At 45.1% G+C, this 18,733-nt stretch overlaps 1 protein-coding gene across 3 annotated transcripts in view; it reads right to left on the bottom strand.

Moving 5' to 3' along the window:
• Nucleotides 1-4,548: 4,548 nt before the first annotated feature.
• Nucleotides 4,549-18,733, bottom strand: part of LOC132780106 (prolyl hydroxylase EGLN2) — a 28,518-nt gene continuing 14,333 nt past the window's right edge. For 2 of the 3 annotated variants that reach the window (XM_060783644.2, XM_060783645.2), the window contains exons 3-6: nt 12,023-12,142; nt 10,925-11,061; nt 8,616-8,683; nt 4,549-5,218 (exon numbers count right to left, since the gene is read on the bottom strand). In XM_060783644.2, coding sequence (XP_060639627.2) covers nt 5,163-5,218; nt 8,616-8,683; nt 10,925-11,061; nt 12,023-12,142 — 381 coding nt within the window. In that variant the 3' untranslated portion in view covers nt 4,549-5,162. The remainder of the gene's footprint in view (nt 5,219-8,615; nt 8,684-10,924; nt 11,062-12,022; nt 12,143-18,733) is intronic. The other variant, XM_060783646.2, reaches the window with a different exon arrangement.

Below are 18,733 nucleotides of genomic sequence, written 5' to 3'. Positions count from 1 at the left end.
GATGGACCTTGGATTATGGGACTTGCAGTACCTTTGCTCAATTCTTGAGACCACTGCAACCCTCATGCAATTACCGATAAAGACCAGACTTTGCACACTGAGTCTCCATGACACACTCTACATCCTGGTGCGGTTTGGGGGAGGATGCACCATGGACGATGGGACTTGCAATACCTGCACTCCCTTCCTGAGACCATTACAACTGCCAACAGTGATGGATCAGGATCACAATTCGCACAGAGAGCCCACATGACCCACTCTACATCCTGGTGCAGTTTGGAAAAATATGGAAATGGATGATGGGACTTGAAGTCACTTCACTCACTTCCTGAGACCACTGAGACCCTCGCCAATGACGGATCAAGACCAAACTTGGCACACAGAGTCCCCATGACCCACTCTACATCCTGGTGCACGTTTGAGGAGGACAGTCCATGGATGATGGGACTTCAAGTACCTCCACTCCCTTCCCAAGACTGCTGCAACCCTCATCTAATGTCCAATCAAGACAAAACTTGGCACACAGAACACCCATGACCCACTCTACATCCTGATACTGTTTGGAGGAGGGTTGACCATGGATGATAGGACTTGCAGTACCTTTACTCACTTACTGAAACCACTGCGACCCTAATCCAATGACCGATAAAGACCAAACTTAGCACACAGAGCCCCCATGACCCACTCTGCATCCTGCTGCAGTTTGAAGGAGGATGGACTTTGGATGATGGGACTTGCAGTACCTTCACTCACTTACTGAAACCACTGCCACCCTCACCCAATGACTGATAGACCAAAGTTGGCACACAGAGCCCCCATGACCCACTCTATATCCTGCTGCTGTTTGGAGGAGGGTGGACCATGGATGATGGGACTTCAAGTACCTTCACTCACTTCCTGAAAACAATGCAACCGTCATCCAATGACCAATAAAGACCAAACTTGGCATACAGGACCACCATTACCCACTTTCTCTAATAACCCGGGCAGCGCCGGGTCCCCAAGCTAGTATATATATATAGATGACACATATAGTATCATAGATTTGATCCAGTGAATGTAAATACATCCCACATATCAGATATTTGCATTATGATTCATAACAGTAACAAAGTCACCGTTATGAAGTAGCAATGAAAATAATTTTATGGTTGGGGGTCACCACAACATGAGGAACTGTATTAAAGAGTCCTGGCACATTAGGAAGGTTGAGAAACACTGCACACATTTGTCATCAAAGCCTCCAAAAGCAGTTCAATGGCACCATCTTGTGGTCATCTTCTTTGGTGCATAGCTGTTGCATGAGCCAAATGTCAATTTATATCTAAATCGAAACACCATAATCATACACTAATGAAATGCTTATCACGCCAGAGCTGACATCAATATCTCCTTTGGGGCAGGACACATAACCTTCCATGCTCACATACATGTAAATGTGCCAAAAATATATGTGAGCAAAATCCAGAATCTGGGTTGTTGTAGGTTTTTTGGGCTATATAGCCATATTCTAGAACAGTGTTTCTCAACCTTCCTAATGCCCCTTGATACAGTTCCTCAGGTTGTGGTGACCCCCAGCCATGAAATTATTTTCATTGTTACTTCATAACTGTAATTTTGCTACTGTTATGAATTGTAACGTAAATATTTGATATGCAGGATCTAATTTCATTCACTGGACCAAATCTGGCACAAATACCCAATACGCCCAAATTTGAATACTGATGGGGTTGGCGGAGGGTATTAATTTTGTCATTTGGGAGTTGTAGTTGCTGGGATATATAGTTCACCTACAATCAAAGAGCATTCTGAACTCCATAAACGATGGAATTGAACCAAACTTGGCACACAGAAGTCCCACGAGCAACAGAAAATACTGGAAGGTTTTGGTGAGCATCGACCTTGAGTTTGGGAGTTGTAGTTCACCTACATCCAGAGACGACTTTGGACTCAAACAATGATGGATCAGGACCAAACTTGGCACAAATACTCAATATGCCCAAATGTGGACACTGGTAGAGTTTGGGGAAAATAGACCTTGACAGTTTGGAGTTGTAGTTTCTAGGATTTATAATTCACCTACAATTAAAGAGCAATCTGAACTCCATCAACAATAGAATTGGAGCAAACTTCCCACACATAACCCCCATGACCAATAGAAAATACTGTGGCCATGAACGCCTTCGACAATACAAATCCAGAATCTATTCCAGAATGTTATGTTGGGGCTACAAGTTTTCCAAATTCTGGAAGACATCAGTAGCTTACATATCAGAGAAGCAGTGGATCCTTTCTGGATTTTAGTCTGAGCTTTAAAGAAGCTATCGAACATTCTGACTCTACTGGGGATGGCATGTTCTTCCATACCTCCTTTGAAATCCAGAACATACCTACTCCCACTAACTTGGAGACTTCAGAGTACTACTATTTAATGGTCTATGTCATTTATGGATATCAGTTAGGTTTCATTAATCACCCTAGTACCCCACATTAAGTAACTTCTGCAAGATGCTGCAGATAGCATGCAATGGCAGGAATAATCAGACCTGGCTGCACATGCACTTTCCCTCGGTTGTTCTCATCCGTTTACTCCCATTCTTTCCCCTTCTTCCTGCACCTTGCAGTGCCACTCACTTCAGGAATGCTCTCTCTTCAAATGCTGTTCCATCTTTCTACTGGAGTTCCATTTCTAAAGGAATGGCATTCCTCAAAGACATGGAAGGATAGTTACTACAGGTCAACCTACCAGGGGGCATGACTGCAACACTTTGGAAGTCACGGTATTCGTTAGGGATTTTCATCTGAATTTTCAAATGCTATCCATTTGGGGAAAGGCATGCTTCAGCACTTTGGATAGCTCCTTCAATACAAGCTCCCCACTTATTTGTAAGGCTCCATCACATTCCTACTTGGTCATCTTTCAGTTTTGTTTGTCTTCACAGAGAAGACATCTGCCCTTGCACTTTGCTACTCTGCCCAGTGTGGAATACATCTCAACCCATTAAAACAGTGGATGTGGCTCTTAATGAGACAGGCTGCATTATCACAGGATGTCTATGATCCAAAACACTGGAGAAATTACAGTTTAGCTGATATGACACCACCTGGTATCTGCCGGGAAGGAGCAGCCAGCAATGAAAGGACCAAGGCATTGACCAAGGCCAGCATGCCATCACCTTAAATAAAGAAACAGCTACCTAAGGTCTACAGCAGTGGTTCTCAACCTTCCTAATGCCATGACCCCTTAATACAGTTCCTCATGTTGTGGTTACCCCCAACTATAAAATTATTTTCATTGCTACTTCATAACTGTAACTTTGCTACTGTTGACCAAATTTGACACAAATATCGTATTCTCCCAAAGTTGAATACTGGTGAGGTTCAGGGGGAGGGATTGATTTTGTAATTTGGGAGTTGTAGTTGCTGGGATTTATAGTTCACCTACAATCAAAGAGCATTCTGAACTCCACCAATGATGGAATCGAACCAAACTTGGCATACAGAACTCCCATGTCCAAGAGAAAATACTGGAAGGGTTTGGTGGGCATTGACCTTGAGTTCTGGAGTTGCGGTTCACCTAAATCCAGACAGCACTGTGGACCCAAACAATGATGGATCTGGACCAATCTTGGCACAAATACTCAATATACCCAAATATGAACACTGGTGGAGTTTGGGGAAAATAGACCTTGACATTTGGGAGTTGTAGTTGCCTGGATTTATAATTACCTACAATCAAAGAGCATTGTGATCCCCACCAAGGATAGAATTGGGCCAAACTTCCCACACAGAACCCCCATAACCAACAGAAAATACTGTGTTTTCTGATGGTCTTTGGCAACCCCTCTGACACCACCTCACGACCCTCCCCCCACCCCAAGGTCCCGACTCCCAGGTTGAGAAACGCTGGTCTACAGAGATACTTGCAGAAACATTTCAGCAAGTGAGAGTCCAAATGTGGCAGGCTAAAACCCAGCACCTCAATCAGTGGTTAAGAGCAGATGAGAAACTCCTTCCTGGGCACACAGAAGGGTGCATGACCTGGAAGGCGCTGAACAGGCTACTCTCTGGCTCTACAAGATGCAGAGCCAACCTTAAGAAATGGGGCTACAAAGTGGAGTCCCTGACATGCGAGTGCGGAGAAGAGCAAACTACAGACCACCTACTACAATGCAACCTGAGCCTTGCTACATACACAGTGGAGGACCTTCTCACAGCGACACCAGAGATACTCCAAGTGGCCAGTTACTGATCAAAGAACATTTAGTATAATGCCAAGTTCTTTCTTTTTACTTTGTGATTTTAAATGCATTTTAATTGTACCCTCAACTCACTTCTGACATAATAAATAAATAGTTTAGCTTATAGTTGATAATCCTATAGATTTCCTACTTTACAGAAGAGAGGAAAAGGACACAGACTAGGGAACACTGCCAATTCCTCTCCTACAATGAGCTTGGACCACGCACCACCTTCCCAAAGGAGGCAATGGAGATCTGGGAGACTTCCTCTGTCCCTTCCTTCCACAAAGAAGACAACCAAAGGCGATTTTTTCATGAGGTAATGTTTATTCCATCCCATCTCAGAGTCCAAACCACGGTACCTTCTCACTCTCCCCACCCCTCCATCCAAACTTGGTTTAAAAGTGCCCCTCCGCAGCCATTTTTGCCCTGCTCTGCCCCACTCCCTCTTTCCCTGCTCTCTGAAGACTCAAGATGGATTCAAGTGAGTGGAATCAAGCAAAGAGAGCAGAATTATAGGGGGGAAACGGAGCATGGTGGAGATCCCTAAATGGCCAAGGTGCCGCCTTATAAACTGGAGGCATCTTGGTCATAGGAAGAAATGCAAAAGAGGCCTTAACGGAGAGGCCATCCCTAGAGACTACGTTGCCTACGCAACTTAAGCACACGCAAACACAGGTGTGCACACCCTTCCTCCTCAGGGCCCACCTCTCCCCCAGGAACCCCTTTCTCCTCCTCCTCCTCCTCCCCTTCTTCTTCTTCCTCCTGGGTTAGGGCCAGACTGCCTCCGGCCAGGGTTGGAAAAGGACAGCAGCAACTTCAGCAGCAGCGGTAGCAGCAGCGGCAACGGGCAGCTTGAAATGGCCAAAGAAAGGGGCAGCTCTTTGGCGTGCAATTCTCAGCGGTATCCCCGGATGTTGGTCAAGTAGGTCCGTTGGTTTGAGTCGCTGGAGCAGGTTCTCCCGTCTGAGTAGTGGCTGCAAGAGAGGAAAGGGGAAACAGATCACATGGTTTTCTTGGCTAACTTTGTCTGTGAGGCAGAGAGAGTTGCCCAAGGTCTCTGTCCATGGTCCAATGGGGACTGAAACCCTGGTCTCCAGAATCATAGTCCAATGGCCAAAATCACCACTTTGGAAGGACGAGGGACTTGTCAGTATTGGGTAATCTGAATTGCTAGACTCAAAACCAACCCTTAGTTGAGGCAATTCCACCTAAATCTAGTACAGTACAAGGAGTATACTCCATAACCTACATACCGTATATTCTGGCATATAAGACTACTTTTTAACCCAAGAAAATCTTCTCAAAAGTCAGGGGTTGTCTTATACGCAGGAGTCATCTTATACGTGGGAGTAGTCTTATACACAGGAGTAGTCTTATATGCGGGAGTCGTCTTATAGAGCGGGTGCTGAAACTTCCAATCTGGATTGGAGAATCTGTGCTTGCAGCAAATTGTGGGTGGAGCCAAAAATGGCAGTAGCCACATCCCTGCCGTATGCAGCGACTGTATGAAAGCATTAAGGGCGACGCTGTACAAGTACAGTAGAAGAAAATCCATTCATCAGGATTCGTGGACTTAATACGTTCCCAATTGTGAGGTGAAGGGGCGCCTCACCGGGAAGGTGTAAGTGAAGGGCAGAGCAAGCTGCAGGCGTCCGGGGCACCCAGGGTATGGAAAAAAGAGGTAGAATGTCTGTGGGCCCAGAAAAACACACCTCTTTTACCTGTCTGGCCCGCCCTTGTATCCTATTACTGTACCTCCTCCTCTGCTCTCAGATCTCACTCATAAAGACTGCAGTGAAGCGGTGCAGGTGCAAGATCTGAGAGGCAGAGAAGGAGGTACAGGAATAGGAAAATTGGAACATCCTAAACCAGGGGTCCTCAAATCTGATGCTTTTAAACATTTTATTTGGTGTGCATTGGAAGAGGGGTAGTCTTATACAGTATCTCCCAAACTCTATATTTTAACTGGAAAAGTTGGGGGTCATCTTATATGCCCAGTCGTCTTATATGCCGGAATATACGGTAATTTATTTACAACATTTCTACCCCACCTTTCTCCACATGCCACATTATCACAGAATGTTTCAATTGGCCACCTTGATTAGCATTTGATGGCCTGGCAGTTTTAGGTGTTCAACCAGAACAGTCAACCATAGCAGGTCCCTGGTGAACCAACCTGGACACAGCATATTATTTGAGAACACAGAAATGTTGGACCACTCAATCACCATGTCAGGCTAGACAGAGGAACCATTGAAGTCCATAAGCATGTGGACAATTTTAACAGAAAGGAAGAAAGCATGAAAATGGACAAAAATCTAGTTACCATGTTAAAAAAACCTCTAAAATTGTAACAGTAAAACAACACTCAAACACAGGGGAACTCCAGGCAGGAAACAATCAGGGACAACTAATCACCTCCCAACAAAGGACCCCCCCCCCCCCCCAGGCATTAACAAGCCACACCTAAATACTGTCAAGCCATCAAATGCTAATCAAGGTTTGCATTATTATTTTGCATTTTTTTAATGTTTTTTTCTTCTTCTCTCCTGATTGTATTTCCTACTTTTCTATCTTCTTCTTGAATATTCCCCCTCTTTCTATGTAGTTATGTTAGAAATTGATCAATAAAAAATTATTCAAAAAAATGCTAATCAAGGTGGCCAACTGAAGCATTCACACTTAGCTCCAACATACAAGAGTTCTTTCTCCCACCCTGGACTTTCCACAAATATATAAACCCAATTTTCCTAGTTTCCAACAGACTTCACAACCTCTGAGGATGCCTGCCATAGATGTGGGCGAAACATCAGGAGAGAATGTTCTAGAGGCATTCTCTCCTGACGTTTCGCCTGCATCCATGGCAAGCATGCAGACCTCACTACCTCTGAGGATGCTTGCCATAGATGCTGGTGAAACGACAGGAGATAATGCCTCTAGAACATGGCCATATAGCCCGAAAAAAACCTACAACAACCCAGTGATTCCGGCCATGAAAGCCTTTGACAATACGTCAGGAGAAAATGCTTCTAGAGTATGGCCATACAACACGAAAAACGTATAACAACCCTGGCAGTTTGATCGTTTGCTATCGATAGTTCCTACCTACAACAACCCAGTGATTCCAGCCATGAAAGCCTTCGACAATACGTCAGGAGAGAATGCTTCTAGAGCATGGCCATACAACACGAAAAACGTACGACAACCCTGGCAATTTGATTGTTGCTATCTAGAGTTTCTACCTACAACAACCCAGTGATTCCAGCCATGAAATCCTTTGATAATACAACTATTTGAGGCCTTCAAAACCAGTGTACAATAATCAAAATAAACATTTAAAATAGAATTATAAAATACATTAAAACATTTTAAACATATAAAACAATACCTTCACTGTTAACCACATTATCCAAAGTCATAGTCTAGGCCAGGGGTCCTCAAATTAAGGCCCGGGGGCCAGATGCGGCCCTCCAAGGTCATTTACCTGGCCCTTGCTCAGGGTCAACCTAAGTCTGAAACGACTTGAAAGCAGACAACAACAATAACAATAATCCTATCTCATCAGCCAAAAGCAGGCCCACACTTCCCATTGAAATACTAATAAGTTTATATTCATTAAAATTGTTCTTCATTTTAATTATTGTATTTTAAGTGGGTTTTTTGCACTACAAATAAGATATGTGCAGTGTGCATAGGAATTCATGTTTTTTTTCAAATTATAGTCTGGCCCTCCAACAGTTTGAGGGACTGTGACCTGGCCCTCTGTTTAAAAAGTTTGAGGACCCAGATGTTTTGGACTTCAACTCCCACCATTCCCTGGTTTAGGCTGTTCCAATAGTCATTGCACATAACTCCATATTTATGTATTGCACAAGACCTCCAAAGGCTTGATCAAAAAGCCACGTTTTCATTTTCTTATGGAAGATCAGGAGGGAGAGAGCTGATCTAATATCCCTGGCGAGGGAACTCCACAGCCGAGGAACCACCACTGAGAAGACCCTGTCTCTCGTCTGCAACAGTTGCACCTGTGAAGGAGGTGGGACTGAGAGCAGGGCTTCCCCAGACTATCTTAAGCTCCAAGGTGGTTCATTGGGAGAGATCCGTTGGGCAGGAACAGTTTAGGGCAGTGGTTCTCAACCTGTGGGTCCCCACATGTTTTGGGCTACAACTCCCAGAAATCCCCACCAGTTTACCAGCTGTTAGGATTTCTGGGAGTTGAAGGTCAAAACATCTGGGGACACACACATCGAGTACCACTGGTTTAGGGCTTTACAGGCTAAAGCAAGGACTTTGAATTGTGCTCAGTAGCAGACTGGCAGCCAGCAGGCAGCAGACTGACGCAACAGGGGATTGTGTGCTCCCTATACGTACCCAGCTGGTGTCTGCCTTTGGCTTCTGCCCGCTCCTTGGCATCAAAATACCAGACTGTGATGGCGTACCTGAGAAAGACACAAACACAGATGAGTAAGCAGGTGGCGAATTTGTCGGGCAAAGGGACCAGAAGGCAAAGAATGACTGGCAGCATTAGCTGAGGCCAGGAAGGAAGTGTCAGTCAAAAGACTGGCAGGGAGAGTGGAAATACACAAATAACCCGGCTGAGAGTTTTTCCATGCCATTCAACTGAAAGGAGCACAGTCACTTGAGGGCACCAGCAACATGTATCTCTTTAGTTCAAAGGGGGCTTGTACAGGGGAAAAGCCAAGGTGATTATGTCCCAGGGTGCAAACTGGATGACTCCATATTTATTTATTTATTTACTAGCTGTCCCCTGCCACGCGTTGCTATGGCCCACATGGAGGTTCTGTGTGGGAGGTTTGGCCGAGTTCTATAGTTGGTGGGGTTCAGAATGCTCTGTGATTGTAGGTGAACTATATATCCCAGCAACTACAACTCCCAAATGTCAAAATTCTATTTCCCCCCAAACTCCACCAGTGTTCACATTTGGGCATATTGAGTATTCGTGTAGAGTTTGGTCCAGATCCATCATTGCTTGAGTCCACAGTGCTCTCTGGACGTAGGTGAACTACAACTCCAAAACCAAAGGACACTGCCCACCAAACCTTCCAGTATTTTCTGTTGGTCATGGGAGAACTGTGAGCCAAGTTTGGTTCAATTTCATCGTTGGTGGGGTTCAGAATGCTCTTTGATTGTAGATGAACTATAAATCCCAGCAACTGCAACTCCGAAATGACAAAATTAATTTTTTGAGTGAAAGATATACATTGGGTTGTTAGGTGTCGTGTGTTCAAATTTGGTGTCAATTCCCCCAGTGGTTTTTGAGTTCTGTTAATCCCACAAACAGAACTGTTAATCCCACAGGTTGAGAACCACAGCAGTGGTCTCAACCTGTGGGTCCCCAGGTGTTTTGGGCTGGAACCACAGCAGTGGTCTCAGGTGTTTTGGGCTATTTATTTATCGTGTCATCAGCAACCATTGTATTACAATTCGAACAGAGCAAAACAAACACAGAGATTAAAAAGAAAAAGAAAAAGAAAAAAAAACCACACAGATTTTGTAAATTTGGTATTTGGTTAAATGTCCTTTGACCAGTATCTGGCCACTTGGAGTGCCTCTGGGGTTGCTGCAAGAAGGTCCTCCATCGTGCATGTGGCAGGGCTCAGGGTGCATTGCAGCAGGTGGTCAGTGGTTTGTTCTTCTCCGCACTCGCATGCCGAGGATTCCACCCTGTAGCCCCATTTCTTAAGATTGGCTCTGCATCTCGTGGTGCCAGAGCGCAATCTGTTCAGCGCCTTCCAAGTCGCCCAGTCTTCTGAGTGCCCAGGGGGGAGTCTCTCATCTGGTATCACCCATGAATTGAGGTGCTGGGTTTGGGCCTGCCACTTTTGGACTCTCGCTTGCTGGGGTGTTCCAGCGAGTGTCTCTGTAGTTCTAAGAAAACTATGTCTTGATTTAAGTCGTTGACGTGCTGGCTGATACCCAAACAGGGGATGAGCTGGAGATGTCTCTGCCTTGGTCCTTTCACTATTGGCTGCTACTTCCCGGCGGATGTCAGGTGGTGCAATACCGGCTAAGCAGTGTAATTTCTCCAGTGGTGTGGGTCGCAGACACCCCGTGATAATGCGGCATGTCTCATTAAGAGCCACATCCACTGTTTTAGTGTGATGAGATGTGTTCCACACTGGGCATGCATACTCAGCAGCAGAGTAGCATAGCGCAAGGGCAGATGTCTTCACTGTGTCTGGTTGTGATCCCCAGGTTGTGCCAGTCAGCTTTCGTATGATGTTGTTTCTAGCGCCCACTTTTTGTTTGATGTTCAGGCAGTGCTTCTTGTAGGTCAGAACCACAGAAGTGGTCTCAACCTGTGGGTCCCCAGGTGTTTTGGGCTGGAACCACAGCAGTGGTTCTCAACCTGTGGGTCCCCAGGTGTTTTGGGCTGGAACCACAGCAGTGGTCTCAGGTGTTTTGGGCTGGAACCACAGCAGTGGTTCTCAACCTGTGGGTCCCCAGGTGTTTTGGCCTACAACTCCCAAAAATCCCAGCCAGTTTACCAGCTGTTTACCAGTTTACCATTACATGTTTATTTATATAGATTATACAATCAGCCCTCAGTAGCACCGATCCACAAGCTTTGACTGCCAGAAAACTCCTTGTCCCTTTCCCTACTCAATTTCAACAAAAAACCCAAACCAATAACCAGTAAACTTGACCCCCTGCATTACCTTGTAGCATAGGCTGGCTTCACTTCATGCGGGTTGCGTCGGTCAGACCAGAAGATGAGCAACCGGTCAAAGATGGGTTCGATGTTGGCCACCACCTCTCGGCCCTGCGGGTAGATTTGCAGGATGCCGCCATGGACCTGGTTGGGAAACGGAGAAGCAAGAAAGGGTCTGTGAACAGCGCAGATACCCAAATGGGCAGCAAGTCATTTCTGTACATGTTCAGAAGCAGAGGCAATGGGTAGCTAGTTAGTTTCCTCATCAGTGGGGCTGGGATTCCACTCTAGAGTTTAATGCAAACTTTCAGAGAGTTATTACAAATGCTCGACTTGTTTAGAAAGATAGGGTTCTACACTTTGGATAGCTGTAATGGTGCATCTGCGCTGTGGAATTGATGCAGTTTGGTGCCATTTTAACAGTCGTGGCTTAATCCTATGGAAAAAAAGAGATGAGTGGTTCGCCCAACACTCTTTGCTGTCAGCGAAAAATCTTGCAAAACTGCAACTCCTATGATTCCATAGCACTAAACCATGGCCACTGTATCAATTCTACAGTGTACACCAGGCATGGGCAAACTTTGGCCCTTCAGATGTTTTGGACTTCAACTCCCACCATTCCTAACAGCCTTAGGCCCTTTCCTTTTCCCCCTCAGCCGCTTAAGCGGCTGAGGGGGAAAAGGAAGGGGCCTGAGGCTGTTAGGAATGGTGGGAGTTGAAGTCCAAAACATCTGGAGGGCCAAAGTTTGCCCATGCCTGGTGTAGATGCACCCTAAAACTCAGAACAGATCGCCTGCCCTTTATTGACATAGATGTCACCACCGACCACTATCCCCCAATCCAAATCCAAGTCCCGCTGCCTTTTCATCTCCGCCTCCTCTTCTGCAAGGACCAGACAGGCATCCCACAAATTCTGTCCGTGGAAGTGAGCCCTGGCAGAACTGGACATCCCAATGGACAGCAGGGAGCAAACAGTGAAAGGGAAGGAGTGGGGAAAATCCACATCACAAAGGAAGTAACCAGTGCCATGCTTGAAAGTGTGACCGATGCTGGGAGCATGCCCTCCACCCACCTCTGCCTCCCTCCCACCAGCTCTATCACCTACCTTACTATCCCACTGGCGGTTTAGGTAATAAATGCATGTGACGCAGCGCCCATCTCCGTGAGGGTTGTCCACGTGTCGCACATAACCCATGCCGTTGCCAGGGTAGCATGCCACCATGGCCTGGAGGGAAGGAGGGAATGAGAAAGGAGGGGGGTTCATTGACCGGGACAGGACCGAAACCGCTCACAGATCTGCCAGTGCCTCCCTTACTTTGATCCCAACCTTCCACTGACTTTGCCAAAGTTGATCAGCAGCCATAACTCCCTCCCTGATCACCTGGGGAGAAGAGTAAATCTATTCTAAGTGACTAAGGGAGGATCCATACTGTATAATTTATTATTATTATTATTATTATTATTATTATTATTATTATTATTGGGTTGCTGTGAGTTTTTTGGGCTGCATGGCCATGTTCCAGTAGCATTCTCTCCTGATGTTTTGCCTTCATCTGTGGCTGGCATCCTCAGAGATTGTGAGATCTGTTGGAAACTAGGAAAATGGGGTTTATATATCTGTGGAAAGTCCAGGGTGGGAGAAAGAACTCTTGTCTGTTGGAGCTAGGTGTGAATGTTTCAGTTGGCCACCTTGATTAGCATTTGATGGCCTAGTAGTTTCAAGGTCTCACTTCTTACTGCCTAGGGGAATACTTTGTTGAGATGTGAGTCAAGTAGAGTGTATATATATGTGTGTGTGTCTGTGTATGTGTAGAATGTCCAGGGTGGGAGTGAAAACCCTTGTCTGTGTAAAGCAAGTGTGAATGTTGCAATTGGCAAGCTTGATTAGCATTGAATGGCCTTGCAGCTTCAAAGCCTGGCTGTTTCCTGCCTGGGGAATCCTTTGTTGGGAGGTGTTAGCTCACCCTGATTGTTTCCTGTAAGGAATTCTTGTTTTTTGAGGGCTGATGTGCATTTACTGCCCTGATTTTAGAGGATTTTTTTTAATACTGGTAGCCAGATTTTGTTCTCATGCTTTCCTCCTTTCTGTTGAAATTGTCCACATGCTTGTGGATTTCAATGGCTTCTCTATGTAGTCTGACATGATAGTGGTAATTGGCAAGCTTCAATAGCATTAAGTAGCCATGAAGCTGCAAAGCCAATCAATAACGATAACTTTACAGAGGTAGTCTGGCTGTTGTTGCCTGGAGGCATCCTCTGTTTGGGAGGTGTTAACTGACAATTTGATTGTTTGCTATCTGGAGTTCCCCTGTTTTTGAACAGTGATCCTTATTTACTGTCTTGATTCTGGTGGTTTTTAATAAAGGTAACCAGATTTTGTTCAATTTTCATGGTTTCCTCCTTTCTGTTGAAATTTTAGCCTTGCTTGTGGATTTCAATGGCTTCTCTGTGTAGTCTGACATGGTGGTTGTCAGAGTGGCCTAAAATTTTTATGTTCTCAAGTAATATCACGTGTTCTGCTATAGCTTCACCGCTACTCAATGCTATTCAAGCTTGCTAACTACAACAGTCACCCTTGCTGTACACAGACAAAGGTTATTTTCCCACCCTGGATATTATTCCGTGTGTGTGTGTGTATACACACTCCACTTGACGCATCTCCAACAGACCTCTGAAGAAGCCAGCCACAGATGCAGGCGAAACATCTCAGCACCCCCTATTTTAAAGTGAAGGAGAGGCCACATGGATGGATGGATGAAAAGCTCTGAATCCTATTGTTTGCAGCTTCGGAGGAGATCCCAACTACTCAAGACTCACTGCATGAACTACAAGAGTGTATGCTGGTTCCGTGGGTCTGTTACAGGTACAATAGTCATGGATAGGACTCGACATCCAAGGCTGTCATCAAAGATCATTCGGCTTGTCTCAAAAACAACCTTCCCAACAGCAGAATTGGCCAGTCTGTAGTCTGTCCCAAGATCAGCATGCAAGAAAGGAGTGGGGTGATAAGTGGGGAGAGAAAGGAGGAGAGGAACATCCAGGAGAAGAATGCAGGAGTGTCTTAGACACTGGCATGTTTGATCAAGTCAGAGTCAGAAGGCACTCTAAACATGGACTGCTGAACCCATGCATTTCGCCTTCATCAATGTACAAGAATCAAGTCTCCCTTTTGGACTGCGGGTTCTGATGCTTAACCTTATAGGAGTGTGTGCGTGTGTGTATATATATATATATATATATATATATATATATATACATACATACATACATACATATATATACACACATACATATTCCAAATACCTAATATTCAAATCTATTACAGCAGAGGCATGCAACAAACAATCCTCTAGGTCAGTTATTCTCAACCTTCCTAATGCCACGACCCCTTAATACACTTCTTCATGTTGTGGTGATCCCCAACCATAACATTATTTTCGTTGCTACTTCATAATTGTAATTTTGCTACTGTTATGAAACGTAATGTAAATATCTGGTATGCAGAATGTGTTTTCATTCACCAAATTTGGCACGAATACCCAAAACGCCCAAATTTGAATACTGGTGGGGTTGGGGTTGATTTTGTCATTTGGGAGTTGTAGTTGCTGGGATTTATAGTTCACCTACAATCAAAGAGCATTCTGAACCCCACCAACGATAGAATTGAACAAAACTTGGCACAGAACTCCCATGACCAACAGAAAATACTGGAAAGATTTGGTGGGCATTGACCTTGAGTTTTGGAGTTGTAGTTCACCTACATCCAGAGAGCACCGTGGACTCAAACAATGATGGATCTGGACCAAACTTGACACGAATCCTCAATATGCCCAAATGTGAACACTGGTGGAGTTTAGGGAAAATAGACATTGACATTTGGGAGTTGTAGTTCCTGGGATTTATAGTTCACCTACAATCAAAGAGTATTCTGAACCCCACCAACAGTAGAACTCGCCAAACTTCCCACACAGAACCCCCAGAAAATACTGTGTTTTCTGGTGGTCTTTGGCAACCCCTGTGACAGTCCCTCGTCCTGACCGCCAGGTTGAGAAACGCTGGTGTGTGTGTGTGTATATATATATATATATCCAAATACCTAAACACTCAGATATATTATAGTAGAGACATGGAGCAAACAATCCTCTAGGTAAGCAATATAACCTGTAGGCACTATGATCCAGAAGACACCCAATCTTTCCTCTAACCTCCACATCTAACACACATATAAACATATACATACATATAAAAGCTTTGGATAGCACAGTGAAGGGTTCATACACCCATGATATTTGTTTTGGTCTCTGTTCCTCAGTTCGGAAGATTTGCACCTAATTTTCTGTCCTTGTGATAATCTAATTTTGAAAAATGTTGTTTGCTGTGGAAACAAGGATTTGGGGAAAAAGCTTCAGTGAAGACCCCTTTTCCCCATGATAATTCTCTCAGGACTGAGATTTCTCTCGCTTCCTGTCGTCTCACCACCGTTCTTAACTTATGTGCCCTTTGTAAGTTGGGTATTTGTAACTTGCCTGTATTAAATAATAGGCATAATATAGTAATAGGCGAAGGTTCGAATCCGAGGAGAGCTCGGATTAGCTCCCCCTATCAGTTCCAGCTCCCCATGCAGGGACATGAGAGAAGCCTCCCATGAGGAAGGTAAAAAACATCAAAACATCTGGGTGTTCCCTTGGCAACATCCTTGCAGACTACCAATTCTCTCACAACAGAAGTGACTTGCAGTTTTTCAAGTTGCTCCTGACACAGAAAGAAAAATCTGATCAGGTTATGATTCGAATGCATTAATACATGTAGTTTATATTTTAGAGAAAAGTAATCTCTGAGTATTCCTTGCCTATGAAAGACGTATTAAATTCATGCATTGATTTGTTGTGATTTGTGGGTGTGCGCGCACGTCAGGAACGACTTGCAGACAGCCAATTCTCTCACAACAGAAGCGACTTGCAGTTTCTCAAGTCACTCCTGATGTGAAAAAAATATTAATTAATTGGCAGATAGAAGCCTATGACTTGGGAAAAGGTGGGATACAAACAAAAAGAATAATTCTCTTTTCCCACTCTGAAAAATAAGACGTGATTAAGATGTGAAGGCATCCTGGAACACACCTCACCTTTTGTCACAACAAAGACAGGAGAGGAAGAGTTGGAAGGCACCTTTGTTTATTTTCTGCAGTAAGGGAAGAGAGCAAGACCCATCAAGGCATCTACTCCTTGAAAGTCAGTGTGGACATATGAGAAAGTAGTGAATTCCCCTTCTCCGACTCTCCAAGGCGTCTTGCCTCCAATCGGCTCCCCTCCAGAAAGGACAGGGAGGAGACGGCAAGCGCTGTCCCCACCCTGTGCACCCTCCCGGCTGAGGCTGGTGCGTCCTGTTCCCTCGCTGTTCCTGGGAGCACCAAGGACATCGAGTCCCCGTGACGCAGGATCCGTCCCCCCTCCCCCTTCCCTTCCCGGGCTTGACCCACGTGGGATGCTCTTGCAAGGGTCACCCGAGGACAGGCAGCTGCCCCTGCGAGAGCCGTCTTGCCGCTGTGCAATTAAGCAGCGCCCGATAAAGAGGATGCCAGATAAGGAGCCATTGTGCCACCAGGCAGGAGGCAAGCGATGGGACCGACGCTTGTTGTCATTCTTTGGCGGATGGAAGAAACGACTCACCAGCTATTCGGCTGCTCTGTTCCCTCTCCTCCTCCCTTTGCAGCCTCTAGTAGGGTCACGCCAGGTCAAGAGAAAGGGCTGCATCCGTTTGAAAGGAATAGGGAAAGTAATAGGACTCAAGCTGCCAATTACTAATTATGACATAAGGTTTAATATGCTGTTTACAACGAGCATGGGCAAACTTCGGCCCTCTAATTGTTTTGGACTTCAACACCCATAATTCCTAACAGCCTCAGGCCCTTTCCTGATTCCCCCTCAGCTGCTTTACATTGTGTGTGTAAGGAGTGACTTGAGAAACTGCAAGTCGCTTCTGGTGTGAGAGAATTGGCCATCTGCAAGGGCGTTGCCCAAGGGGCAGCCCCTTCCTTTTCCCCCTCAGCTGCTTAAGGTTTTGTGTGTTTGTGTGTGTGTGTGTCAGGAGTGACTTGAGAAACTGCAAGTCGCTTCTGGTGTGAGAGAATTGGCCGTCTGCAAGGGCGTTGCCCAGGGGACAGCCCCTTCCTTTTCCCCCTCAGCTGCTTAAGGTTTTGTGTGTTTGTGTGTGTGTGTCAGGAGTGACTTGAGAAACTGCAAATCGCTTCTGGGGTGTGAGAATTATCCGTCTGCAAGGACGTTGCCCAGGGGACGCCTGGATGTTTTACCATCAAATGTTTTATCAAACTGTAAATGACTAATTATGACATAATATTTAATATGCTGTTTACAATGGGAATGTGCAACCTTTGGCCCTTTAAGTGTTTTGGACTTCAACTCCCATAATTCCTAACAACCTAAGGCCCCTTCATTTTCCCCCTCAGCCACTTAAGGTTTTGGTTTTTTGTTTTGTGTGTGTGTGTCAGGAGCAACTTGAGAAACTGCAAGTCGCTTCTGGTGTGAGAGAATTAGCCATCTGCAAGGACACCCTGATGTTTTTGATGTTTTACCACCCTTGTGGAAGGCTTCTCTCATGTCTACACATGGGGAGCTGGAGCTCACAGAGGGAGCTCATCCATGCTCTCCCTGGAATCGAACCTCTGTCCTGTCGGTCTTCAGTCCTGCCGGCACAAGGGTTTAACCCATTGTGCCACTGGGGGCTCTTAACGTTGAGAAACATTGATATAAGGGGTATTTTATTGTGCTTACTAGCAGTTCCCTGCCACACATTGCTGTGGCCCACTCTGTGTATATGTACTTTGTGTGTGTGTGTGTGTATGTATGTATATGTATATGTTTGTATATATTTGTGTATATGTATATAGATGTGTGTTTGTGTATATATGTGGTTTTGAGCATGTGTGCTGTGGCCCAGTCTGTGTATATGTGTTTTGTGTTTGTATATATGTGTATATATTTGTGTATATATGTGGTTTTGCGCATGTGTTGTAATGCATTTTTTTAGCTTTTAAAGTCTCTTCTGCTGTGTTTTTCAGTGTTTTTATGAGTGATGGTTATTTGTTGGCCTGATAGGCACATTGTGTCCAAATTTGGTGGCAATTCGCCCACTGGTTTTTGAGTTATGTTAATCCCACAAAGGAATATTACATTGTCGAAGGCTTTTATGGCCAGAATCACTGGGTTGTTGTAGGTTTTTTCGGGCTATATGGCCATGGTCTAGAGGCATTCTCTCCTGACATTTCGCCTGCATCTATGGCAAGCATCCTTAGATACATACCTCTGAGGATGCTTGCCAAAGATGCAGGTGAAACGTCAGGAGAGAATGCCTCTAGACCATGGCCATATAGCCCAAAAAAACCTACAACAACCTGAACATTACATTTTTATTTATATAGATTGATCACACAAGGATTTGGGTTTTAAAATTAAGAAAAGTAGTTGTTGTGTCTTTCTGATCTATAGCAACCCTAAGATAAACCTATCATGTTGTTTTGCCAGGGGAAGGTTCTTTTTAGGATGACAACTCTCATCATCCTCAGTCGCCTTGGTGAACTGCTACAGAAGGGCAGGGATGTGCTCCTGAAATGTCACTGTGCCAAGTGGGCTGTTACAGCAATCTGTGTCCAAACAGACACCGGATGACCTTGTATCTTTTAGGGGAGGACGTGGATTGGAAGGAAGAAAACGTTCTTCCTAACTTGACACCCCATGCTGGCTCCTTGCCTTTTCAGATTACAGTTATATCTCAGCGAACAAAGGAGACCTATTCCTGG

This window comes from Anolis sagrei, chromosome Y (genome assembly GCF_037176765.1).
Source record: "Anolis sagrei isolate rAnoSag1 chromosome Y, rAnoSag1.mat, whole genome shotgun sequence".
In the NCBI taxonomy this organism is placed as follows: Eukaryota; Metazoa; Chordata; class Lepidosauria; order Squamata; family Dactyloidae; genus Anolis; species Anolis sagrei.
Note: the sequence above shows the minus strand (reverse complement) of the source record. Positions and strands in the feature narration are given on the sequence as shown.